Source organism: Buteo buteo, chromosome 5 (assembly GCF_964188355.1).
Source record: "Buteo buteo chromosome 5, bButBut1.hap1.1, whole genome shotgun sequence".
Taxonomy (NCBI): Eukaryota; Metazoa; Chordata; class Aves; order Accipitriformes; family Accipitridae; genus Buteo; species Buteo buteo.
In genome coordinates this window covers 25,361,283-25,376,758 of record NC_134175.1, presented here as the reverse complement: position 1 = coordinate 25,376,758, position 15,476 = coordinate 25,361,283, and the positions used below count along the sequence as shown (strand labels likewise).

At 36.9% G+C, this 15,476-nt stretch overlaps 1 protein-coding gene across 4 annotated transcripts in view; it reads left to right on the top strand.

Moving 5' to 3' along the window:
- PARD3B (par-3 family cell polarity regulator beta) overlaps positions 1-15,476 on the top strand; it is a 434,227-nt gene that overhangs the window by 134,157 nt on the left and 284,594 nt on the right. For 3 of the 4 annotated variants that reach the window (XM_075028231.1, XM_075028232.1, XM_075028230.1), the window contains exon 3: positions 28-199. In XM_075028231.1, the coding sequence (XP_074884332.1) occupies positions 28-199 (172 nt within the window). Of the gene's footprint in view, positions 1-27; positions 200-15,476 lie in introns of those variants that run through there. The other variant, XM_075028233.1, reaches the window with a different exon arrangement.

The following is a 15,476-nucleotide window of genomic DNA, read 5'->3' as shown; positions in this document are numbered from 1 at the left end:
AAACTGCATTATGTTTTATTTTGATAGCTGATTGCTGTTTATGATGAGCAAGAAACTCACCGAAAGACTGATGGCACCAATGGCAATTTGACAGACAGAAATAGCCCAGACTCTTTTGAGACGGAGGTAACGGCTCAGCTGGCTGCCTTTCAGCCGATTGGTGGTGAGATTGAAGTGACTCCTTCTGCCCTAAAACTGGGTATGTATATCTTGCATGGTTATTTTTTAAATTTTTTTGACCAATATGTAGTACTTTCTTATTTCTGTTTTTCTTTTCTGAGTATGTCTGTAGTCCGATTTTATGTATTTAAAGAGGTTTTTTTAGCACCCCATTGTTTGCCTTGCAATTCAGTGAAGACAGTTGTAAGGACAAAAGTTGGGCTTTTGAAAAATTGATGCTGAAGACTGCAACTGAGCATGGAAAATTTGCACCTGATCCTTGTATCCTGCTGTATGTTATGCCCATCCATACAGCTGGGGTCTCTTTTTTCTCCTTTCTTTGACTGGGTAGGCCACTGACAATCCTTCATTGTAATCTTTTGAGAGTGGAAGAGATGAAACCTATGCAAAGTATTTTCAAATAACAAAGTCACTGAAAAAAAACCCAGCATTTTTGTTGAGGAACCTGGTTTCAATGAGTGTAAAACTGCTGTGTGCAAATACTTTCGCTGATTATCTGAGCCAGTGCCCTGTTTTGGGCTTGGGAGGTAGAAAGGAGGAGATGCTGGTTGTAAACAGTTCAGCTCTTTGCCTTTGAAGAAGTTGCACAGCAGGGTCTGTTTGCCTATCTGACTTTCAGGTGAGCAAACTGATTAGGAGGGGCTTCTGCTTAATTCCCTCTTATATCAGAGGGTACTACGTGAAGTGCTGCAACTCTGGTCCCCTGTGTTGTTTCAGCGTGCCTGGAAGGCCAAGAGTTCAGATGCTGGTTTCCAATTAGAAAGAGCTAAAGTCTTGTACGTTGAACACAAAGTGGTTTGAAATACTTTCTTGGATTGAGAGCAGGCTAAGCTGTCACCCAGATACTACACACAGAAGCTTTCAAAAACAGTTTGAAGGTGAAATCTCTTACTGTTTGCCTGTAAAGCAGTAGTACGCTGACAGCATTTGGCAAATGAATAATGCTCAGGAGAGGCTTCTCTGCCTTTCACCAGAGCTTGTCACCCAATTCACCCTGTATTCTTGAGTACTGCTAGCAGTCTCCTAATGGTGTGCAATAAAATTTCTGAGTGCAAGTGGGTGGGGTAAGGATAGAAATACTACCTCTAGTTGTGCTACTCTCATGGAGTAGTCAGAGCATGACTTCAGAAATTGGATGTTCGCTTGTCTGTTTATTTAATTACATTTTTAAAGGAAAATGCTGATGAACAAAACCAGCAAGCTAAAATAAAATTTCTTATAAAGCTTGCTGGATGAGATGGTGTAACTTAACTTCGAATGGAATTCTGTGCTCATTTTTGTGCCTGATGTAGAAAATATTGCAATTCAAGCTGCATGAAAATTTTTAGATTCAAATTTCTGTATTAATGGATCACTTCTGTTTTTTCTATATTCTAGAATATAGAAAAATCTTTTTCTATATTTAATGATACACAGGAATTTCTCATACCTAAAAATCTTGGGAAAAGACTTATTCTTGTAATTTGTATGTATTTGAGCTGTGGTTTTGGTAATCCTGAGGTATGGAAAGTTTGTAGCTAAAGGTTCAATGGTTGAATGGTGTGCTACTTCATTTATTGCATTTTTTTAAATAACACTGTGTAAACACATTTTAGCATGTTTCATAAAGTAGAGGTTGTTCTCCATATACTTCTGTGCCATATTTAAAAAAAAAAATATAAATTGATAGTGGTTTGTCTAGCATACTGTTGTGTAAGTTGAGGGTGGAGAGAAGAGCAGCCACTTAGGGTTCTATTTCATTTTCAGTGCAATACTAATATATATTTGAAGTTAAAATGGGTGCTTGCTTCTTAAAGTAGAGAACATAAATAGAATGTGTTTGTCTCAATGGTTCTCTTTCAGATTGTTTTATTTTACAAGGTAAATGAGAGATTTTTCTACCTGTCAGTCCTATGAACTCAGTCTGTACTCCGAAATGTAATTGTTTTCTCTTCTGGATTTTTACATCATGGATTACAGTTCTTTAGCCTTAATTTTTGCCTTTATCTTTCCTGTACAAGTCCCTGAACCTTAAATTATGTCCCTATTTCCACTAGAGGCAAATTGAAAAGTAAACGAAGAAATAGAAGGACAATTTGGTTGCATCAATATCATTGATGCACGAACCACAGTAGTCTGGCTCCCTGTCTAATTTTTGAATTGCCTCACACTTGCTAGCAGAAATAAATAATAATAATAATAATTTTAAAAAGCTGTTCTTATTTTGGGAGCAAGGATGTGATTAAATATATACGTAGCAAGCAAGTGTTTTCCATGGTAGAGCCGTGCTTCAAGAACTGTTATGTGCTTACCTTTTAGAGTATTTTTGCAGAATGCTGTTAGGGATGAAATGCAGGGAATCCATTGGTATATAAATTGTCAGACTGTGGGACAATTTTGCCTGTTAATTTCTGTTGGATGTTCTGTGATCTATGAAACCAGATCCAGAAACAATGTCCATTTTGTGATTTGCTCAGAGAATACTTAAAGCTTGATGCTTAATAAGCATGTGAAACTAAACACTGTTGTTCTCAAACATGAGAGAATTGGCACTGATTTTTGAAGGCAGTATCTCAAGTGATTTTTCTAACTTTTTTCTTTTTTATAAATTGTGTATTTGATCCAGTTAAGTTAATTGTATGTTGTACCTAGTCTTAAAGCCTTTGCTGGCTAGATAGAGATGGCAATGATGGGGGAAATACTTTTTTTTTTTTGTATGGTTACTTCTTTCAGGTTTTTTTGCGGTTTATACTCTTTAGAATACTGATCAGCTTGACTCTGAAATCATAGGGTTTCCATTATGTAGTTAGTTACCCTTCCTCCCCCCTTTATCACCTGTAACTTTGAAAATGAGCCAGAATAAAAGCAATCTTACATTTGACTTGAAAGCTAAAAGTACCTTATATCTTACATTGCTTCCACATACCAGCAAAATTTTAGAGCAAAAAAATACGTCTGTTATTTTACTTATTATCAAAGTACTTTCTTAATACTTGGTATATATCTCCTTAAAACAGTTCAGGAAAGTATTCAGCTATTTGTTTTCTTTTCCCTGAAATTAATGCATCTCTACTTTTAAAGTTAACTCAGTGTTCTCAAAAAGGTGAAACTGTGGGCTCTTATGTTTAATTAAAGAGAAAATGCAGGAAGACTAACTGTTTTTGAACACAGTGCTTGCTGTGTTCATAACATAAGGTATGGTGCAAACATACTTGAGTGCCTCCCTCCTTTCCCCACAGAGCTGGATTATCAGGTGTTGTTGCTGACAGTGTCTGAATTCAGACTGCAAAGTAAGCAATACCTGATAGTTTCTTACGGCTGAAAAGGCTTTACTGAAGTTTCTGATACTTGGGGCTGAAATTACTGAGGTAAACACAGTCATTCACGTCTGGGAGGTCTATAGGTCTCAATTTGGTTGTGGGTTTTGCATCCTGGTATTTTCCTGTTAAGCATGATTACCGAAACGGTGACACATTGAAGTAGTTGTTTCTCCATGATTTACTTTTTCTGTATTCAAGAGCTGTAAGGCTTATCTACTGAAACCTGCCGTCATCCATTCAGATGTAGATGAAAACCTAATGATGATGTCACGTATACTTTTGCACACCCATGACCATAGTGTTACCTGTAAGAAGAACTTCCCAGAGTACACTAGTCATGTGGACATTACAACAATTTTCAAAGAATGATACAGGCAACTAAATGTCTAAATAGCTGATTTATATTTGAAAAATGGAATGGAAGTAAGCTTCAACATCTCTAACCCCAAATACTGTCACAAATTCTTCATTGCCTGAATGACTGACAATTAGTTTTTCCCCATTGTTTCCACAAGACCTTGATGCTCTCTTGGATTAGGTGTCATCTCTAACAACATTTCATTTCCGGTCTGTATTGTTCTTGCACCTCCTTTAGTCTGAGCTTATATAATCAGACAAAATCATTTTGAATGAATAAATTGAGATGCAATAATATTTCTTTAAAATTGGTATATCAAAGTCATTTAAGAAACACTTATTTCCTTTATTCTGCAAAGGTGGTGGGTTTTTCTTTCTAATCAAATGCCATTTAGATGAATACATTTTGCCTAGTCACTGTTGTTGATCATTTATCTTTATAACAGTAAAATGTATTATGATGGATTTTTGGCAAATTGTGTGCGAGTATATCCATTGATGCAACAACTAGTAAACAACTGTTTGGAATGATGAAACATTTGGAGATCCTTGTATGTAGGTGGTAGAGTACTTACTCATTTAACTAGCACTGGTTTCTGTTGGCATTGGTTTTGGATGTGTGTTTTGTTTGGTTTGTTTTTTTTGAGTATATCATGTCCTAATATTTCTCTTTGACCAGGGGTGGTAGCTGAGAAGACTTTGAAGAGCAGGGACTTACCTTTGCAGACCTTCTTGACTGATTGCCTTTATTCCCTGTTCCAAACTTCTGTTTTGTTGCTGATGTATGATTAAACAGTCATTCTCTCATCTTAAAGATAGCTTCGCTGGGGTAGTAGATGACATTCTTCTGTAGTGTGTTAAGATCTTTAGAGAGCCCATGATGGATGGGGTTATGTATATTAGGGTTACTAACAGTATGTGCAAATAGTCCTGTCGGGGGTTCTCTAGCTAATAGTTTGAGGTTTTTGAATACATACATGTTTATTGTTAAAATTATTAAAAGTGAACTAGCAATGTAGAGTGTTAAAACACAACTTTATGGTAGCAACTAATGAGCTACGTGTAAATTGATGTGATCTTCCTAAAATATTTTCAGAATGTTTTGTTTTAGATGTTTACCAACTTCAGACTAGAGGTTTTTAGTAAGTCTTTTCCAAATAAATGGTTACCCACCAGTAATCTTCTGCTCATGAAACTGGTGCATCCATGATATTTTAAGCAGTGGCCTGCAGGCTGTTGCTAAGCTAATGTCCAGTGAAAGTGTGCTTCTTCATAGACCACTGGTCTATAAGGAATGCTTTGTGTGATCATTAGGTTCAGCTGCAAGCTAGCTATTCCTGCAGAGCATGAGACACAGTCATTTCAGAAATGTTCAATTTTTTTTAAAAAAGCACTAGTTTGTCATAATAACTTTTCAAGTATGTAACATGCCAGTACAGGTGCTTTGTTTTTAGTAGGAGAGTTTTCAATTTCTTGCAAGGCTTTTTCAATTAAACCAGCTGAACTGTCTGAGTTTTTAATGTTTGTATGTTTGTAATGTTTGTTGGCTCTCATAAACCATCTTGTAATTTTCTGTGCACCCATAAGCACGATACTGGTCCTTTTGGTTTCCTTTTGCACCTAATAGTTTAGTGTTCTTTTCTAGTGGTTTTCCCTGCATGGTAGGTAGTGGAACAGGAAAGGGGGAGTAAGAGGTTTAGCCTTTTGGTTTTTTTTCATGATGTTAGTTTGTTTTTTTCTTTTTTCAGTCCATATGGGCAGGAAGGAGAGCACTAATTTATTTATGGAGGATCCATTTTATGGACATGTCACTCTGAACTGGAAATGCCTTCGTGACTGGCTCAGTGTTTCATTTGCTGTATTTGATAGATGGTGGTCGAAGGCATACAAACTTAGTTGCTTCTTTTCTCTTGCTCCTCTCCTTGGTGTTAAGTAGTCATGCTTTTGGCTGGAGGAAGACAGACAGTATTCAGTGATACTTACCACTTCTGAATACTAAGGCAGTAAAAAAATTGAGGTATGTGTAGGTATCTCCAGGATGTTTTTTTTTTTGTTTGTGTTATAATCATTCTTTTGTCTTTCTCCCTTTCTTTGGGAATCGAGTTGAAGATTTCTGAAGCTGTTTTCTGAGTACAAGCATTGTGGGAAGCAGATACAATTAGGTTACTTTGATTGTTGGCTTTTAAAATAAAACGTAGGTTCTTAATGAATTTATACCTTTATAGTGTTTAGTTAAAATTGAAGTTAGATAAAGAAATAATTGCTTAAACCAGTTATTGATAGGGTATAAAATTATCTTGTAAACTACAGGAGTTTAACTCCTGCCTTTGGAAGCTGTCACTGCTAAGTAGGGCAAGTGTCTTGCTTTTCTCACTGAAAGGTCTTACTGTGGTATTTCAAAATTTGCATGCTTTTGCTTTATAGGAAATCTCTGAGAACAAGATTTTCTTCTTTTATATATACGTATGTATGCGTTCTTTTATATATATACTCTTTTATATATACATATATACACACCCCCCCCATCTGATTAATGTTCTAGGCGAGTGGAACACTTGGGTGCAAATGATGATTGGAATGGCTGATTATAGTCTCTCTCCTAAAATAAGCTTACGAATGGCAAGGATAGTTGAAGTTCAAGCTATATTGAGGCACTGGTGCTTTTGAACAGTTATTTCAGTTCTGGACATTTTATGTAGTGTTTTCACAGTGGACATTTGTTTCCTGAAAACAGAGATTGCTACCTGGGAATGTTCCAACCCTCAGTGGGTCCAGTACAGGATAATAACAGTACTAGCCTAGAAAGTTTTGATTTTCCATTTTGATGCAGTCATTGGTGTTGTGGCCATGTCTTTTTAACATTTGGGGAAGGTTACTTGCGCTCCTATGGAATTTCCTTGAAGGTGTTTCAGGGGCTTCAGTTAGAGAATATACTTAATCAGCTTAATATATTCCTGTGTTCTTGGGCTTGCTCTAGCTTAAATCGTGCTTCATGGGGTTGTTCAAAACACTTACGTAGTTTCAATGGCCCTATGTGTTTGCATTGCTAAGTCAATCAACAGAGATGCTTCCATTGGCAGCGTCTTAGTTTGAAGTCCAAGGGAGTGGGAGGCAAGGTTTCTTTCAGGAGTTTTTGGAAGTTTCTTCCTTGATAGGCCTGACAGGGCTTAAATTGTTACCTCCAGGGTAGGGATGTCATCCATTTCTGTGTGACTTCAGAGCTTGGAAAGAACTCCTTCTCTTTCTCATCTGCTTTGAAATGGAAGTATTGTAAGTAGGCTTAGGGGCATTTTAAACAGTATATATTTGGTTAGTCCTCTTTCCGGCTTGGTGGCTATACAGACGGCATATTTTTAAATAGAGGAAACCACTTGATTATGTTTTTTTAAAAGTTAGGAAAACAGATGTGAACTGAAACTATTCATTTGGGAAACAAAATGTTGCTAATGCTTGTATACAGCATACATGCCTTGTCAGTAAGTAGGAAAGACACTTTTTCTTGCACAAAAGGTATCCTGTTCATCTTGATCTTGCAACATCAGTTTATTGGCTGAATGTTCCAATGTTTGTCAGTACATTGAGGGTACTACATGCATATATTAATTCTTTCCTGTGTGATTCAGGAAAAATTAACGTTTTGAAATTGGTAAGTTTCAAAAGAAATGCCTTTTAGAAGCACATGCAGCCTTCTGTGGTTTGAAGCAATACTGCTTATTTCCTTAAGCGAGTAAGACTTTATTCTCTTTCTCTGCACTGGAAGTTTGATCTCACAGTAGCGATATCGAATGTTGTCCTGTGCTGTTTGTCATAGGTGTTGTGAGGATGACACTGTACTTGATAGATTTTTCTCCTCTGCAGCATTCAGTTTAATCTGCTTTTAAAGAATTGTGATGATCAATTAAAGTCTACTTGTGTTTCTAAAACAAATGGTTTCTGTTCTCAGGCAAGCTAAAGGTTTGAAGATAACTTTTCATTTCAGTCAGAGTGCAGGCTTGGTATATTTTGACCTCATGACTTAAGCTTCATATTACTTAGTTGTCCTTGATTCATGGAAATGAGCTTTGCACCAGCATAGCTAAAGTTTATCTTTGTATTGCAGCAAAAGAACATAGTAATGCTTTCTGTAAAGAAATATATATACAAAAAATTTCCATATGTTTCTCTTGCTTGCCCATTTAGAAAACAAGCCAGTCTTTCCTTCCTTTCCCCATACCCAAAAATTTAGTAGTAGTGTAGGTAATAATTTTATGTGCATAGTTGGTTAAAAAAGAACTTCTTTTTCATAGCCCCTCTGCCCCTGATTTCCCCAAAGATTATTTCTCATCAATTATTCCCCTTGTCTCTATTCCCTTTGCACTTGGTTTAATATGCTTTACTTTGGGGAAAGAGGGTATCCCCATGAAGATACGTTAAGTAGGGAGAAAAATATTTTTCCATCACAAGTTACACATTTTCCTGCAGTAGCTCTCTAGCCGAGATGTTCATTTCCAGCCTTTTATTGCCTCAGGGAGGGTTTGAGGAAGGTGATGAATGGGACTTAGAATGATGGAATAAATTCTATTATAAAAGTCTACGCTGCTTTTTGACACGCTTTATTCGATGTCAGTGTTTTTCCTCAGATTTTTGTCTATTTTACTAATTTTGTGATTTGCTGGTTTTGTGAGTATTTGTATATTCTTCTGATGCATAGCTAGTTTCAAAGGTAGTGTCTCTCAACCCACTTAGTAAGCTGAATATTTGCAGCTGAAGGTTTTGGAAGGCTATGGTATAATATCATACTGGAAGGCTATCATGCAAGCTCTGTCAGTACACTCTAGTTCTTGGTAAGGCAAAGGAGTGTGTATGTGTGTTTATAAATCTCTACAGTGCTATGTGCTGTATTAGCTCTGAGGCAATATGGCAAAATCTGTATTTCAGGTTGAAAATGAGCCTGCTAAGCTTGGCTGATTGATAGTTTGAAATTGTTCAAGTTAAAATAAGACTTCAACTAAAGGTCTTGAGATAACCCTTTTTTTTCTGAAGAAACCAAACTAATATAGTTTTACACTTTTTTTTTGCACTGTTTGTTCGCTAATGATTGTTTACTGTTTGTTTCCATATGAACATGTTCCAGTATACAGACGAACCCGTCTTTGTGAAAGTCATCATTAGAAAAGTTACAAATAACAGTTAAGTGATTCGGTCAGTTTGGCCATTGCCACGTAGCTCTTTCTCATTGCTTTCTGTTTAATTTACCCTTTCAAGAGCCTTAGTTGATAGTTAATTTTTTTGTCTCTTTTCTTTGAAGTGCCACTTCAGATTTTGATTGTATCTCACAACAGGTACCTGGAATCTCAGCCAAGTAAAATGGAGAGTTGTGTATTTACTACTCCTGAACATAGTTGGCAAAAGATGCACCTCCCTCCCAATATGTTGCACAATTTTCCCTTAGACGCACTGGGTGTTGATTTAGTTTTGCTTTCTTCATAACTCATTACTTCATTAGAGGGAAGTCTGTTTACTGTAGACATTAAGTAAAAGAAGGATGTAGTATGTTCACTAGACAGATGAATCCTGCAGAGAGTTTTGGTCATCTCTTCTTAACCCTCCCACAGAAAGGGACGAATGACCTTCTGTGATTGAGTCCTTTTTTTAACTCTTCTACAGAAATAGTCATCTTACCGTTTTAAATATTAAGACAGATTAATAGGGAATGATTATTAACTTTCCTCACCATATAACAACTAGAATTATTGAACAAAACTGTTGTTCAACAGGTTACAAAGCAAAACAACCCTAAACTAACTTTTTCATGAAGTATGCAACTAAATTGTGTAATTTGGTGTTACAGGCCAAAAATCAATTAGTTATAATAGAATTGGACAAATTCACAGGAGGTGGCTCATCAGTGACTCTTAAAATATGGTGGTCTAGATGCCACTCTGATTTGGAAATCTTTCAAACATTATTTTTTGCAAGCTGGTAGGATACAACTTTGTTATGCCCTCTCCCTGAGTATTTGCTGCCACTGTTAGGTGTGGGATAATGGGTGAGGTCCACCCAAATTAGCTGCTCTTATGTTCTTATCATTCCTTGAAACCTCACAGAAAGCTTCAAGTTCAGGAGGTTTCCCTGTTTTATCTTAATGTCTTTTAAAATTGGCAGGAAGAGGTTTGAAATTTGAGACTAAAACTAGTTAGTTTACCATGACCAGAATAGAAAATAATCATAATAGGATTTCTTTTTTAAGGAAAGGTCAAACCAGAAAAGGTTTTTAATTTAGATCAGATACATAAAACACAGGTCATATTGAAATATTACAAAAACCTATACTAATGCTGTAATTTGTGATACTCCTTTAAAATACCATTAAAATACTCAAAAACTGTATTTTACTATTCTACTACTAGCAATAAAATGCTACCAAAGTAATATTCAAGCTGTACAGTTTAGCTGCCAAAGTTTTAAAGAAAATTAAACCGTTGAACTGTGGAAAAGTGACTGCATAAGCACCTGTAACTGATGTTAGCTGAAGTGCTAAACCAGCTTTTGGCAGCATGGCCTCTTTTGCAGGTGCACAGAATATTTTCTTTGTGTCAGTTTATTCAACTAGTACAGTTCATTAAGTATTTCATTTGAAGTTGAGAAATGGGCTGGGAATTGAAATAGAAGAAATGCTTATTTTCACCTTTCAATCTGTGAATAAAAATGAGGTGTGAGAGTCTGAGATATATTAGTTTTAAAATCTTATAGGATATATTAGTCTAAAGTGATTGATTTAAATTCAGTAACTACACATAATATGCTGCTTAAAAAAAGCCAGTCCGTTTAATAAGATGAATACTTTTTGCTGTGTCCAGCAAGTTGGATAACTAAGATGACTGGTGTTTTTAAATATATCTAAAGTTTAGTTTCTATTGACATCTGAATACCATTTGAAAGAGTTTACATTAAAACAAAACAAAAACAAACAAAAACCCCCAAACCCAAAACAAACAAACTCTCCCCCCCCAACCAAAAACCCAAGCCCCACCCAACCAAGAAACTTTGCACGCATGTGTAAGGAAATTATAATATAACACAAATCAATTTTTTTTTCAAGTGATACTTAAAATACATAAAATGTTTGAAGCTGCTCTAATTTTTAATCCTGTGTCTGAAGCTGGAAGTTGGAGGATGTGCATCAGTCAGTGGGTGTACAACGATGATGTGATTCACAAAGATGTTTCACCTGGACGAGAATAAGAGAAAGCCTGACCTGTAGTGGAAAGTGCTGATTCTTGTCAGTAATAGCCAGTGTGTTCTCACAAAGCTCCTAATCAGTCTGCCCAGCAAGGATAAGAGTTGCGCATTTTGCCAGAACTCGGGTTGGGAAAAAAATTACAACTCCCTGTTGTGACTGATTAATCCTTGTGCCACAAGGATTCTGCTGCAGCAACTTCCCTTCTGCCAGGGCTCTGCCACGTGGTACCCCTAGCCAAGACTCTTTGGAGCGGAGTCGTGGTGCTCCCAGCACTCCATTAACTCTGTGCGCTCCCTCTCCATCTCATGAGGAGCTGAAAATAGGAGCACTGTGTTGATAGAGGCGAGAAGATCCTGAAATAACTCTAGATCTGGTGTGTGTTGTGACCTTAAGCATAAGAAAAGAATACTTGTTAAGATCCAAACTGAAGTCCTGTCCTTCAGCTGGAAACTTTCTTGAGAGAAATTTTGAAATGGGGAGAAAGTAGCAGTATTACTTGTACATCTTCTGTAGATACATACGTATCCTAGTGCCTTCAGACTAGAAGTGGTTAACTTCTTTTCATATGGATGTGGATTTTGATCCTGAAAATGGAATCTAGATTAACTTTATTACTGAAATAATCTACGTTGGTGATTCTTACATGTCCATCTTTGAAACTCTAAAAGCTGTAAATGTAAATATTCCATAGTTGTTTCATTAGGCACCGTTTCTGACAATGGCAACACCAAAGAAATTTCATTCTGATCATAAAAGCTGAGACAACAGTTCTTGCACTTTGTAACTGAAATCTGACTTAAATTGTTATAGCACATGCAACCAGAGAAAATAATTCTTTTGAATTTATGGCATTGAAGAACACTACCCCAAAACAGTCTCTTTTTAAAGACTTTACTGGGTTTTACTTGTAGGCAATTTCTTTTATTTTTCTTTGTAAGAAAAATTACACTTCATTTAGACTGATAAGGAAATACTTTGTTCTGCAGTGGGTTAATATGTAAAAGAGAAAGCTTGTTGGAAATGGATTTTCATCTGTTTATAGATTTAAGTCAATTGTCTTAACTGTTACATCATCCTAGTTCATTAATCTAATCTTCTATCCATGGGAATTTAAAAAGTGCAGTATGCACTTTGGAAAGAACAGATAGCTGTAGATCTGAAATTGTATTGATAGGTGCTATTATGAGCAATTTGAGTTAGTTTTAAACATAAAAGTCACATCATCAGAGCATTACATATTTAAAAATTTAAAAAAAAAAATGTGGTACAGTCCTATCACAAGGTAGAACGTACAAGCTAATGCCAGCTACATTTTAAGTACATGGCAGAACCGTTACATGATGCCTCAGGTGGTGGTAAGCAATAAATCTGAGGGTGACCAAATTTACCCACACTGATTGCTTAGTGCTGTCAAAAAGTGCTGACCAGCAGAACTGTCTGTATGCTTGTTAATGTGAAAAATCTCTGATGAAAAGAAGAAAAATGGGCATACATTAATGACCTTCCCTATATTTAAATATAAATTAATATCTTGCTTGTAATATTTTGTTTGCAGTGCCTGAACTGTTTCATGATGGGACCAATTTAAAAGTCATTCTTACTTCCCAGTTTAAATGGTGCTTGGTTTTGTCGTGTCTGTTCAGAGATCTTCCAGCCAAGCAGTGTCTATGCTGAAGTGCAGTTTCACATTTTTGTGTGTATGCATGTAGTATTTGTGGTGTTTTGTTTCAAGTCTGACTTGAAATTTTGTTAGGATTTGCTCAGGAGGAGCGCTAAAAAATATTTTGAGGCACATACAGCTGAGAAAATAATTTGTCTGTCTGTCCAGGCAAGTGTAGTTTGGAAGCAGGCAGCAGAGTAATTGTCATTGGTATGGCCTTTAACAGTTGACAGTTAGATACACACTTGATGGACAGCTTTTTTCCTATCATAGTCAGCATTTTTATATGCAGGAGCAGAATTTAAAATCATGGCTTTAACTGTGTAGGTGATTTATTGTAAATCTCTTTCTACCCACTTATGGTATTCTGTCCAAGTGTACCTTTTGTTCTCCTCTAAAATAGTTCTTCCCCTTTACCTGGAAAAACAAAGTAAAAAAAAAAACACCTCGTAATATGTTAGTTGCCACTGATGCAACTAACTGATGCATTGGCAACACATGTGCTTGCATTTCCTATGTTCCTTGATTTGTCAGCTTACCCAAAAGTCATCTGAAAGTATTTGCACCAAAGCAATGCTGAAATAAATTTTTAGTACATAATTTGACTGCATTATAGATAGCACAGCCTACTAAAATGCTCACGGGTGATAAACTCTGGTTGTCTTCAGCAGTTTCCCGAATTTGGCCCTGTAACGGCAATCTGCAACCTAAGTATATCCCAAAGACTAAAAGGATTTCAGCCTGGAGGTGAATTGTGCTGTCTTGAGCAAGGAGGCTTAAGAGCAAAAGAGCAAAATGAAGGAAGGGTTGGAATAATCTTTTTTTGTGGTAGTGGTCACCCTGAGAGATACTTGTCTGCCTAAATTTAGGCATCAAATTCGATGGCAGAACTTGGAACCTAGAGACTCTGAAGAGTTTAGGGGAACGCCAGGAGGGACAGCTGGAGCTCCAGAGTTCCCCTGGCCGTGTTTGGATCCTGAACTCCAAACCTTACGCTGTTTACCTGAGGTTTCACAGTGTTCTTAAACCCATCACTTCTGGTTAGTCAGCCCCCTCCTAACCTCAGATGCTGATTTCTGATCTTCCAAAGGGCTTAAGCGAAGTGAGACAGAGTGCGCTCCTATTCAGGGTATATGTTAATGTCTGTGTACAGCTTTTTGGTGAAATTAAAAAAACCCAAACAAACAAAAAAAAATCCAAATAAGAAAATAGGATTACATCTGCTATGGAGACATTTCTTTTGCCGTGGTATTGATGCAAGTTTTCAGTTTTTAATTGTGCATAAATGGCAGAACTTCTCTCTTCTGTTTTTTTCCCCAGTGTAACCAATTTAAATCTAAGTGTGGTTTCTACCATATGTTTGTTTCAACCATATTTGCAGTTAAAAAAAATATTTCCAAAACATGAGAGTTCAGGGAAAATACACAACCATGAATCTGTGTAGCTACTAATTTTTGAGGGTGATGCCAGCAAAAGGAAAAGATTGATCTACATGGCTTGAAACTAAATGATATAGTTTACTTTAAGGAAGGAAAACTCCAGGACTTTTTCTCATCAGCCTTGTCAAAGAGTATGTATTGTGAATAAGGCTGAGACATCCATGTGTGCTTAGAAGTTGCTACGGTACCATAATAGAAGGTACTCTTGCAAATTTTGAAAGAAGGGGAAATATACTCTGAAGTGATTGAGGTTAAAAGCTGTCATCATGAGAAAAATTTTAGTCTTCGCCATGTGTTTGAGTTTTCGTTGTCTGTAAATTACTGATGCAATGCAGCAAGATGTGGATAACTAGTTTTTTAAACTGAGTTCCTAAGTTTCAAATACAAAGTGCAACTCTGGCACAAAACAGTAGTGCCTGTAAATAACGTGTTTGTATGATCAACTTGGTATCCAGAAAGAAGTTTTTCTCTGTCTCATCATTCAGGGAAAAGATGAATTTTCTGTTTGAGCTTACACTGGTTGTTATAAATGTTCTGCACAAAATGCAAGAGCGTGAGTAGAATAACATGGAAACACAACACGACAAAAGGAGAGCAGTAAGAAAAAAGGTACTATTCTCTTTCCTGACAAAAGAAAACGGATGACAGAATCTCTTAAGTAAACGTGTATAATTGTATGTAGTATGTCTGTAATAAATGGTATCAGTGATGGTTTTCCACTACATTTTATCCATGCCTAGGGAAGACAGTGATGAACAAGTTCAAGGTATGTATGTATAATGGATGTGTTCTGACTCCTGAGTCAGGTTGAGCCCTGGGCAGTGGGATTTGGGGAGGTTTCTCTCTCCAGAGTGCAAGGGAGCATGCTCGGCTTTCAAGAGCCCTGTGTGTGCAGTACAGAAGAGGCAGGGAGAGGCTGAAAAAAGGAAAGGAGCCTGCGGGAGAAGTGCGGGCTGGGAGGCACTGAGTGGCAGGGAAGGTGTTGTTATGGCAGGGAGCAGCCTGAGCTGCAAAGGAGATGAGGGGAGATGGAGGAGAGTTGGTTAGCTCAGGGAGCCGCTGAGAACTGCTGTCTCCTGAAACAGAATAAGGGATTCTCCCCGCAAAGAGGGAGAGCACTGCTTCTTCTCAAGTCTTTAATCCAATCTTCCTGCTTGCCATTTGTTTTCCCCTATTAGAGAGGGCATTTTGATTCAATTTACTTTTGTCTAATAAAAGGTTGTTTTCATGCTCCTGTGTCTTTGTGGTGTATGCATGTGAAACAATAAGGGCCAGAGGGACTGTTGTGGATGATTTTAGCTGAAGACTGCAGCTGACTT